This window comes from Panicum virgatum, chromosome 9K (assembly GCF_016808335.1).
Source record: "Panicum virgatum strain AP13 chromosome 9K, P.virgatum_v5, whole genome shotgun sequence".
NCBI lineage: Eukaryota > Viridiplantae > Streptophyta > Magnoliopsida > Poales > Poaceae > Panicum > Panicum virgatum.
In genome coordinates, this window is record NC_053144.1 from 58,364,460 (window position 1) to 58,377,119 (window position 12,660).

At 42.2% G+C, this 12,660-nt stretch overlaps 1 protein-coding gene across 1 annotated transcript; it reads left to right on the forward strand.

The window, feature by feature from the left end:
- The first annotated feature begins 1,153 nt into the window (after positions 1–1,153).
- LOC120648177 (glycine-rich cell wall structural protein 1.8-like) lies at positions 1,154–1,648 on the forward strand. Its single transcript, XM_039924917.1, has one exon. It carries the CDS (start codon positions 1,154–1,156, stop codon positions 1,646–1,648), a length of 495 nt encoding a protein of 164 aa, XP_039780851.1.
- Positions 1,649–12,660: the final 11,012 nt, after the last annotated feature.

Consider the following 12,660-nt stretch of genomic DNA (forward strand, 5'->3'; position numbering starts at 1 on the left):
CTAAAACTATAGTTACACATAGATTCTAAATCTCAAATTTTTGCAGAGGAGTCTACATATGATCCTCAACACACTTTAAATTTATCAGAAATTTTCTAGACGTAAATCAGGAGTAATAAAATTGACAAATCCTACTCACATATAACAAGACTAATTAGTACAGATAGCTGCAAAGTGTTTTTGGCTCTAAAAATTTATATTCTAGCTTATCTTCTGAAGACTAAGCCACAGTAAAATTTTCAGATTTTTCCAACAGCAACATCTATTTATCACAAAATAGCACCATTTTTAAGGATTAATTCACAGCGTTAGCTACACAAATCTAAAAATAATGAAACTTGGACAGTGGTGTTAATTTAGTATTGTAAATATACATAAAAAGTTTCATACACAAATATATATCATAACATCCAGAAATAAAAAGTAAATTATTCTACTAGATTTAGCCAAGACTATGGTTTCATCTAGTTACAAGTGTCAACTGGTGCTCAAATTTTTAAACAAAGCTAAACATGGCATGAAGTAGCTACTAGCCAAAAATCATCTATATACATTGAGTAGAACTCCTAGAATAAGTATAGCCTATATAAACTAATCTTTTTCGTAGATTAAAATACAGACAGAAAATGAATATGTGCAAGTAACAAAAGTTGTAGATCTTGTTTCAAGGATTCCAAAACATTTGGATTTGTATTTTTCTGATTTTTCTACGATTTTATTTCGAATTTACAAGTTTGCTGGTTTTGAAAACAAAAGAAAAAGGAAACGCAAACTTGCATCTAAGCCCCTGGAAGTTTGTTTCTTCTCAGCGTGGGTCCCTGGCGGACATTGGAGAACAGAGGAGGGTCGGGCGGCCGTTTTCCGGCGAGGAGAGGCTCCGGCGGTGGGGGAAAAGTTGGGGAAAAGGGAGAGGAGACTGAGCCGCACCTCTGGGTGTCCTTGGTTCGCGGGGAGGAGGTCCGAGGCGGCGGCTCCGCGGAGAGGGGCGGCCGGCGACGAACTGAGCCATGGAGGCGGCGTTCTGGTGAGGGATGGTGGAGGGGGTCGGGTGTGGGAGCATACAGAGAAGGTAGAGAAGGCCGTGGAGTGTTTAATTTGGGCAGTGGAGGACCGGGAGTGGTGGTTCCACGGCGAGCTCGCGCGGGCGGCGGCCATGGCGTGCGGCGGCAGTGCTCCGGCGTGGGAGGGAGGGGGAGGTCTGGCCGCAAAGCTTCACCGCGGCGAGGAGGACCCGTTCCGGTGTTCAGTTAGGACAGAGGAAGGGTGGAGAGCAGGGCTCCACGGTGGAGCTCAGGCGGCGGCGCAATGGTGGGGCGGCGGCGCCGGTCCAGGTGCAGGGAGGGAAGGGGAGGCTTCTGGGAGCGGTGGAACGCAGGAGGGAGGTGTGAGAACGTCTACTGCGTGGGCCAATGGAGGAGTAGACGAGCGAGGGGAGCGTGAGGCGCAGTCGGACGACACGGCACGTCGTCGTCGTGGCGCCCCGGCGACCATCCTCGGCGTGCGCGCAGGGGGTGGCGCCGCGTGGAGGGGCCGAGAGCCTTCGGGAGAACCCAGGGAAGGGCTGGGGGCGCGGCGAGGACGCGGCGCGTGGCCGACGCCGGCGGCGAACGCCGTCATGGCGAGGAACAGAGAAAGGAGATGGAGTTGATGGCATTCCCGTAATTAGCTCGAATTTCCAAAGTCCAGTTTGTAAACTCAGTTTTTCTCCTTCTACATGGCCTCAAATGAAAAACTTTTGAATACCAAAGTTGTTCAAAATTTCGAGATCTACAACTTTCGTTTCAGGCAAAAGTTCATTTAAGACTTCGTTGGAAAGATAAAATTTGAAACTTGAGTACATTTGAAAAGGTACCATAAGCTTCGAAATTCAAATTTTTCTCCCATTTTTGTGTGGCAACTCGAAAAACTTTGAACACGAAAATTGTTCGTCTTTTGACAACCTACAACTTTGGTTTTGGACAAAAATTCATTTGAGCTATATTTCAGAAATTATTTTCAAAGCAGCTTAGTTTGAAATTTGACAGATAATTTAAATCTTCGAACACTACGGTTCAAAGGACCTGTCATTTTATGTTCAAACTTTTATTTTCTCTCTTTGACTTCAACAAGACTTTGATTTAACATAATTTTAGAGAGACGCTTATTCGTTTTCATATGCATACTTACATTAGTTTAAAAACTATTTACGGTTTCTGACCTATGCATCTATACACATACACATGCATGCACACATAAATGTATTCGATTCCATTTTCTTGGTTGATTATGCATGATATCATATTTAATATTTCTCACTTAGCATTTTAAAACTCTGGGATGTCACACGCACAGAGCCGACCGGTCAGTCTAACCGGTCAGACCGGTCAGTCTAACCGGTCTGACCGGTCTGACGCAGACTGGTTGATGGAGAGGATTGAGCACTATTGGTCGCGGATGAACGATATGTGCGAGGCCATTGCAGACACTGAAGACATGGATAAGTTAGGCCAAGGGTTTACGTCGGCTGATCCTTTAGAAAAGGTAGATATTGGAGATGGTAGTGTTCCTAGGCCGACTTTTGTAAATCCAAATTTATCGGCTGAATATAAATCCGACTTAATAAAGTTATTGAAAGAGTATGTGGATTGCTTTACATGGAGTTATTCTGAAATGCCTGGTTTGAGTCATGATTTGGTTGAGCATCGACTGCCAATTAAGGCCAGTTTTAGACCTTATAAACAACTTGCTAGGTGATTTAATCCTGCAATGAAAGACCGAATTAAAGAAGAAATTAATCGCTTGTTAGAAGCTGGATTTATTCGGTCTTGTCAATATGCGGAGTGGATTTCTAATATTGTGCCTGTTGAGAAGAAAGATTCGGTTAAGATTAGAGTGTGCATTGATTTCAGAAACATTAATAAAGCTACTCCTAAAGATGAATATCCTATGCCTATTGCCGATATGTTGATTAATGAAGCATCCGGACATCGTGTTATTAGTTTTCTTGATGGTAATGCTGGTTACAATCAAATATTTATGGCGAAAGAAGATATGTCTAAAATAGCCTTTAGATGTCCTGGATTTATCGGTTTGTTTGAGTGGGTTGTCATGACTTTTGGTTTGAAAATTACCGGTGCTACTTATCAAAGAGCTATGAATTTGATCTTCCATGATTTAATTGGTGTTATATTGGAAGTCTATATTGATGATATTGTGATTAAATCGGCCGGTTTGGGTAATCATTTGGCTGATCTAAGATTGACTCTTGAGAGGATGCGTCGGTATGGTTTGAAGATGAATCCACCTAAATGTGCTTTTGGAGTATCGACCGGGAAATTATTGGGCTTTATAATTCATGAGAAAGGCATAGAGATTGATCCAAAGCGAGTTGAAGTCATGAAGCGTGTTGAGGCTCCAACTTGTAAGAAAGATTTGCAGAAATTTTTGGGCAAAGTGAATTACTTGAAAAGATTTATATTTAACTTGTCTGGGAAGATTGATTCTTTTTCTCCTATTCTTCGGTTGAAAGATGAAGCCAAATTTACTTGGGGGCAGAACAGCAAGAATCATTTGAGAAGATTAAGAATTATTTGTCTTCGCCGCTGGTGCTTAAGGCGCCTAAGAGAGAGATTCCTTTTAGGCTTTATGTGGCTGTAGAAGATAAGATTATTGGTGTTGTTTTGACTCAAGAGACCGAAGAGAAGGAGTACATTATTACTTATTTGAGCCGACGGCTTGTTGATGCGGAAACAAGGTATACATTTATTGAGTTTTGAATGCAGAAAGTGTCCAAGGTATGCCAATGTTACAATGGAGTTTTGAATGCATATCTTGATAAATGCTTTGATATTATCTCTTGCTTTGATGAATTTGTGATTCGACATATTCCAAGAGAAAATAATGAAAAGGCTAATGCTCTGGCTCAACAAGCATCAGGCTATAATGTGACGAAGAAATATTTTTAACATTAGGAAACCGATGCGAATTAAAGCTGAGTCACTGGTTCTGGACGAACCGGTCCGACCGGTCGCTGAGACCGGTCCAGAGACCGGTTTGACCGCTGAGGGTGGTATGAACAGCAATTCGGTTGCAAATTCTACTCAAAAGATTGAAGCCGAAGTGCAAGATTGGAGGGTGCCTATCGTGTCATATTTAAAGGACCTTGGTCGTGGTGCAGAGGGGAATATTCGGCGTTTGGCATTTAAATATATTTTGGTTGACGATGAGCTTTATCGTCGAACCACCGATGACGTTCTTCTCAAGTTTTTGGATACCAATCAGGCCCATGTTGCTATGGGAGAAGTGCATGAAGGCATCTGTGGTACACATCAATCGGCTCCTAAAATGAAGTGGTTGCTTAGGAGAGCCGGTTTTTATTGGCCAAGTATGATTTCAGATTGCTTTAGATATTATAAAGGATGTGAAGAATGTCAGCGGTTTGGTGATATTCAGTTGGTGCCTGCTATGTTATTACATCCTATCATTAAGCCTTGGCCATTCAGAGGATGGGTTTGGATTTCATTGGTCAAATTAATCCTCCTTCAAAGGGGCGTCGCTTCGTGTTGGTGGCGACGGATTATTTTACTAAATGGACCGAAGCGGTACTTTTGAAGAATATGACACATAGAGAGGTAATTGAGTTCATTACGAAGCATATTATTCATAGATTCGGTATTCCTCAAATTTTGACAACGGATCAAGATTCATCATTTATTTCAAAGGAGGTACGAGAATTTGCCGAATCTTACAAAATCAAGATACTCAATTCATCGCCATATTATGCTCAAGCCAATGGTCAGGCCGAGTCTAGTAACAAAATTTTGATAAGGCTCATCAAGAAAAAGATCGAAGAGAATCCTAGGAGGTGGCATGAGGTTTTATCCGAAGCATTATGGGCTCATCGCATATTCAGACATGGTGCTACTAAAGTTACTCCTTTTGAGCTTGTTTATGGTCAAGAGGCTGTTTTACCCGTTGAAGTAAATCTAGACGCTTATAGATTGGCTAAATAAAATGACATTTCCGTTGTTGATTATTATGATTTGATGATGGATAATATTGATAAAGTGAGTGACAAGCGGTTACAAGCTTTGAAGAAAATTGAGAAGGACAAGCTTCGGGTGGCTAGAGCTTATAACAAAAAGGTAAGGCCTAAATCTTATCAAGTTGGTGAGTTGGTTTGGAAGACAATTCTGTCTCTTGGGACAAAGAGCTATAAGTTTGGCAAGTGGTCGTCAGCTTGGGAAGGGCCATACAAAATTGTCAAAGTTATCTTCGGAAATTCTTATATGGTGGAGACACTGCAAGAAGAACGTCTACCCAGGGCACTGAATGGAAGATACTTGAAAAAATATTACTCAAGTGTTTGGCAAGACGCTTGAAGATGAAGACGGCCGGTATTTGGATATCGCCCTTAGCATTATTTTTAGCCCAGTGCTAGAGTTGTAATTCTGTATCATTGGAGCATGTTTAAGTACTTGTTTTTTTGGCTTGCATAGCTCACCAAAAAGGTAGGGGGCATGTGTTGGAGGCCAAAATTGGCAATAACCGAAGCCGACCGGTCTGATCGGTCTGGACCTGTAATCCGAGTAGAGTTAGGGTTTCATGTTAAGAGTCCTATTGTAACCCGATTTTGAAGGGGTACGTCCTCCCCGGCCTATAAATATGAAGGCTGCGGCCGATTGAGGGTTTTCTAACCACAATCGAATCAATATAATCGCTTTTACCCTTTACTCAAATCCTAATCTTTTCCAACTCCTTTGCTGTTCTTTGTTCGTCTCTACGGCGTTCAAGGGCGTCTTGAGTGGCCTGCCGACCTCAAGGCAACCCTAGATCTTCGAACTCCGACGGGGTCCCTTCCGAGCTTGAGGTTCTAGGTTTTCGCGAATTTCTGCGTCCAACCGATCTGACCGGTTGGAGGAACCGGTCTGACCGGTCCTATCTGAAGCCCGCTGGTGAAGATCATTTGCGATCCGCGCGTTCTAGCGCACCGGTGTGTTGACCAGATTAGCGTCAACACTGGGGCACAACAATTAGTTAACTATAGACATATTTTAGTTAATGGTCGTATAGTTGATACATCAAATTTTCGTTGCAAATCCCGAGATATTATTACTACGACGAAGGACAATCAGCCATCAAAACGTCTGGTTCAAAATTATATTGCTTCATCCGATCCGGGCAAATTGCCAAAGCATTTGACTGTTGACACATTGCAATATAAAGGATTAGTAAAAAAAATTCTAGATAGGAAGTGGGTCGATCTCAAAGTAAATGAGTTGTTAGTTGTAGAATATTACTCTCGCCAGACTTGAACTTAACGAAAAAAAGAAAGGTTCTATAATTTTTTCCCCTTTCCTTTTCTCCGAACTAAATTAACCTAAGACTCTTAATTCATATTTTCCCGTTCACCTAGCAGAAATAGATTAACCCTAGGATTTTTTTTCTTTTTGTTATTTCCTCAATGTGCTTCCCGGAAGCGCCACCTCGTACAATCGTACTAGACAATCATGTCTGCTCAGTGTAACCCGCAACAAAATTAAGCCAGATGCTCCTTTATACAGTCCGACGGCCGGCACAGCCCCTTCTCGCGCCGCATCCGACGTCGCGCGGCTCCTTCTCTTCCCTCTCCGTGCCGCGGCGCGGCCGCCGCCGGCTCCTCGTCTTCCCGCGCGGAGCGGCCGGTGGGCTGGCACGGCTAAAACTCGCTCGTGCCGTGCCTGGTCCAGCAACTCAGCCCGTGGCGCTTTTTTCATTTTATATTTAAAAACACAAAATTTTAAAAATATATGCCAAATAAGAAAATTTTCAAAAATGGGTGTCTGTCGCCCATCCAGTTGGCGACAGGATCTAAATGTTAAAAAAAAAAATTTAGGTCCTGGCGCCCAGGGCACTTTAAAGAGTGAATTTGTAAAATCGATATAAAATCGTAGAAAAATCAGAAAAAATACAAACTTAACTGTTCTGGATTCTATGAAACAAGATCTACAACTTTTGTTACATAAAGTTTTTCATTTGATCAATGTATCTTGCTTTATTTTAAATACCAGTTTAATGTACTTTTATTTAAATCTCAAGATCCATCCTTTGTATGCATGTCATCTTTGGCCAGAGTGTTGCATATGGTGAGCATAGACTTGTACAAAATTGGTAGGCTCAGAAAACATTTCTAGAATAAGTTTTTAAATTAGATCTTGCAATATGTCTAGTTTAAATGGGTTATTTATCCATTCTGATATACTGAGTATTAGAAACCATAACTTTTACAGTACCATTATTTTATTTCCTAAAAGCTATAAAAAAAGTTTGGTAAATTTTAGATATGTACAACTAGACCAAATGAATTATTTCAGATTTTTCTAGGTACAAGAACTATTTTTCTTGATTTATATACATTGATCAAATGAAAAACTTTATATAACAAAAGTTGTATATCTTATTTCATAGAATTCAGAATAATTTAGTTTGTATTTTTCCGATTTTATATCGATTTTACATTTTTACTGTTTAATGTGCCCTGGGCGCCAGGACCTAAATATAAATTTTTTTACATTTAGGTCCTGTCGCCAACTTTAACGGGCCCATGCCGGGCCGCCCGTTTGATCATCCTCGACGGCCTGCCTCGGTGTCTCCACGGCTCCATGCCCTGCCGGCCGCTGGCCAGGGCACCGCCGCGCCCGTGGTGGTGGTGGTGCTCATGATGATGATGATGAGGCTGCGGAAGCGGCCTTGAACTTCGGAGCCGCAGGTTTCAGTCGGTACGCACCTGGAAGCTGCGCTGGGTACCGGCGACGTGGAAGCGGCGGTGGAGCCCATCTGCAATTCCGAACGGTCGAGATGCAATTCCGAAGAAGATTACTAGCAATCTGGACACCTTTTCCTGTACCCGCTAGCTAATTGTTTTGTTCTCCGACCGGTAGGGCAAGTATCTGTAGTTCATCCTGTTTCCTGTACCGAGTGCAGCTGATTTTTTTTTAAATGAAGAGTGCAACTGCTTGATGATGCAGTTCAGTGAAGGGAAACAAGACAACCGAAAGGATACGCTATCATTTTCTAACCCTTGTACCAGTTGGTTGGCTAATTTCGTCCAGTGGATTTGTCCAAATTCTGAAGATTAACATATTCCCCAGACTTTCAATAAAACAAAGATGTGCTGTATGGCGATTGATTCTCTTCAGCCTGCCACTTTGGTTCTGTCAAATCTTGTTCAGAAGGTTCAGCAAAATATATCATTGTTTCCAGCAATGGACTGAATACTTTATACAAAGATGGTGTAACTGTAATCTTGACCAGAAGATACAGCTAGTCCTGAAACAAAATACCCAGGTTAACTCTAAATACAAAACACCCGGGAAATAAGATAATGCAATCCTCTGATAGGTTGCATGCTAAGGATGGCGGAGGCACAACGACCCTTCCGAAGTACGAGTCACACACCATCTCTGCAATTTTCTGAAACTTTCACTGTTGTAACGAATATGGCGTCATTTATGCCATTTCGAGTGATTTTGGTGATCGAATAACAACGCAATCAATGGTACTAATAGTATTGTTAAGTGAACATTTCTAAATTCCAGGGATGAAGTAAAAATGTCATGCAAAGCAAAACACGAAGAAAGAACTCAAAGAAACGCTGAATTGGACGAGTTCTACTGAAATCAGTAGCACCGGAAGAACCGATGCTATAGGCATCGGTGCATCCGATGGTTGTCGGATGATCCGACGGCCTGGCTATTGGCACAAGTCTGTGCGCCTCTGGAGATCATGTAAAGATCAAGTGAAGCACCGGTTGAACCGACAGCTTCAAGATAGGCATCAGTGCATTCAACGTACCATGTTCCAGAGACGATGTCAAGCGCGCAGGAGCCAAGTCTTCAGCACCGGTTGAACCGGAGAGGCGTTGGAGCATAGCATCGATGCATTGACGTCAGCAGAAGAGGGAGGCCCAACGGCTACTCCAGTTGATGTGTGTGACCGGTTGAACCGACACCCCAAGCATCGGTTCAACCGATGGTCCCTGGAACTGCTGCAACTGTGTCAGAGAAGCCAACGGCTACTTCGGGTCTGAGAGTGATCGGATGAACTGACGCTACCCCATGCAGAGGCATCGATTCATCCGATGGTACGCAGATTTTTGCTGACCGTTGGAGCAACAGCTCCACGACTTGGAGGCCTATATATATGGCATCCCCGGGCCATTTGATGCTAGCTGGAGTTGCTAGAAGTCACACACACACCCAAGATCATCTCCAAGCCATACAAGAGCCCATTGATCATATCCTTAGCCTTTAGCACTAGCCTTGTAAAGTATGAGTGCTAGATTAGCTCTTAGTGAGTGAGATTGCAAGGCCTTGAGCCTTTGTGCTGTGGTTCTTTAGTGAACCAAAAAAAGAGCTTCGTGCGCCGGCCCCTTGGAGCTGTGAAGCTCACCGGCAACGTCATCGACCCTCCGACTTGGTGTGGAGCGGCGACGACACTTTGTGCGGGGGACGTGGAGACCCCCATCCTTTGTGGAGAAGCTCCTTAGTGGAACCCGGGGCCAAGGTGACCGTGATTGTGTTCACGGAAGAGACTTGGTGGCCGAGTAGCAATACTCTTAGTGAGTGCTACAACAACGTGGATGTAAGTGTGCCTTTGTGGCTAACCGAACTACGGGATAAACACCCGCGTCAAGAGTTTGCTATCTCCTATCCCGCTCATTAAGCTTCCGCATTTCATACTAGCAATTTATATGCCTTTACTTTCATAGAGTAGTTTCTTGATAGAAAAGGCTATAGGTTGCTAAACTCTTTTGGGAAATGAGTTTCACACTAGAACAACCATAGTTGCACATCTATATAGTTTGTTTTAGTTTAAGTTTTGTGCAAACTAGTTGGAGCCATAGGTCTAAGTTTTTTTGAGTGGCTAATTCACCCCCTCCCCCTCTTAGGCTAGAGCACCCGATCCTTACAAGTGGTATCAGAGCCGGGACTCACTTCTCTCACAAAAAAAGGCAATTCCATTGGCAAATTTGTGTTTACCGGCTTACTTGATCGGTTAGGCTTCACCGCCTAGTGAGTTAGCTCTTTTAGGGGAAGGGATTGATTCTCTAGGACCTCCTCCACATTTTGATGGCACGGGCTTCCAACGATGGAAGATTTTGATACAATCACACCTCAAAGCAAAGAGCCTAAATGTTTGGAGAGTAACGAGTGAAGGAACTAAAAGCAATAGTCAACAAGAGAAGCAATATGATGCCATAGCCAAGTGTGCTATTTTAAACTCTCTTGGTGAAAATGTGTTCAACCGTGTGTTTGCTTGTAAAAATGCTAAAGTTTTATGGAAAACTATTAGTGAGAACCATGAAGGCAAAAAAGATGTTGCAAATGAAAGATATCATGTTCTCATTGATAAACGTAATAGCTTCAAGCAACTTGATCATGAAAATGCCGAAACTATGTACTCACGGTTGAATATTCTTGTGAATGAGATTAACTCTTTAGATGTGAAGAAAATTGAAGATTTGGAATTCATTCGCAAGATCCTTCACTCACTCCGAAGGCCGGACTATGATTTGGTGACCACAATTCTATATGAGAAAGATATCAACACAATGACACCAAATCAAGTCATCAACAAAGTGATCGCCCATGAGCTACGTCATGATATAAAGCCAAGAGCGTCACCTTCTTCACCAACACATAGTGCACTTGCATGCAAGCAAGTCAAAAAGTTGAAGAAGATGGCCATCAAAGGTAGCTCAAGTGAAGAGGAAGAAGAGGAGGCATGCCAAAGCTCCTTAAGTGATGATCAAGAGCCAATGAACTCCTAACTTTACAAGCAAGTAAAGAATATAAACAAATGCTTGAAGGAAATCAACTCCATAGGGTATGTGATCTTCCTCAAAGATGGGCCTCACCATCAACTTATGAAGGTTGAGAAGAAGTTCAAGAAGAACAAGCAAAAGAAGGAGAAGAAGCCCAAGCATGAATCATTTGCCATATTTGGTGAATGGGTTAGCGGTGGGGAAGAATCAAGTGCTAGTTCAAGTGATGAATCAAACAAAAAATTCACCACCCGCATCGGATCATCATCAAACACTTGACTTATGGTTAAAGGTATGGATAGCGATTTAAGTGATGATGACTCTGATTCTCCTTCAATTGATGAACTTCTTGACCTTGTTCATGAGCACCAAAAAGTCATTAAAAAGCAATCAAAAGAAATCAAAAACCTTAGTGCTCTCAAAGATCTAAATGCTTCTCTTGCTACAAATTTTGAAGATTTGATGTGCAAATTTAAATTTCTTAGCAAGGAGCATGAAGAGCTCAAATTAAAATTTGAAAGCATTAATGATACTAATGAGTCTTTGGAAAAGAAGCAAACTATTCCTTGTGCAATTCCTATTTCTAAGGTAGATGCTTCAACTTCTTGCATTAAGTTTACACTAGAACAACCATAGTTGCACATCTAGATAGCTTGTTTTAGTTTAAGTTTAGTGCAAACTAGTTGGAGCCATAGGTCTAAATTTTTTTGAGTGTCTAATTCACTCCCTCCCCTCTTAGGCTAGAGCTTGAGTGCCTAATTCACTCCCTCCCCCTCTTAGGTTAGAGCACCCGATCCTTACAACTGTTTCACACGTCAATTTGTATGGCTCAGAAGGCGACACACAAACAGCTTGATCTTGTCCAGCGCCAGTGAGCAAAAAGAAAAAGAAAAAAAAAAGATATTTAGGCCCTGTTTAGTTGGTGAAAAATTATTGATTTTGATACTATAGCACATTTCGTTGTTACTTGACAAATAATGACCAATTATGGACTAATTAGGCTTAAAAGATTCATCTCGTGCTAATCAGTTATACTGTGTAATTAGTTATTTTATAGCTGTATTTAATATTCCATGTATGTGTCAAAAAATTGATTTTGTTACAGGGCCTTATGCAATGCTACAATTGGTTTTGTTTGCAGTTCTTAGGCCTGCGAACAAAACTTCAGAGCTCTGAGCAATCCTGAATGCATCAGCTTCAGTCCAAAAATCTGCCAATGCTCGTTCACTTTGGCCTGAATATGATTACTCTTGATATAACATTGTAGTCCAATATCCTCCGAGTGTCACCTAGCTAGTACTGCACTTTCACTTTCCATGGATGACCAGCACAATGACAGTGTTTCCCACCAAATCAGTCCAAATGCTTTGTTGCACGAATCTTCGACCTAGACGACTTTTTGTGCAGGCAAGAGGCAGCTCATAGCACAGAGGACTTGTACAGTAAAGCTGAATCTGTAAACGAGTAATCCACCATATCAAGTGTGCAGATCACTTTGCCTGATCTTCTAATATCAACACAAGCAGCGGACCCTGACCAAACTTTCACTGTCAATCTGAGTATCTAACCAAACTTTCTTCTTCTTCTCGTTCTTCTTTTTTTATGAAGTTTTGGAAATTAGCTGCCGACAGTAATATGTGTTTTTCCTCTAACAAAGGCTGAAGGGCACTAGAAAACTATACGCTAAGCTGAAGTCATGTTATCTTGGCATGGCTTATATGACCAGCATTCAGCAACGGACAAAATCCGCGCAGATATCAATTTTATAAACCCGTACCCGCGTGCTAAAATCCGTACCCGTACCTGCGCCCGCAATCCGCCGCGGGTAGAAAACTACGCCCGTACCCGCTATCTGCGGATACCGGCATACCCGCGGG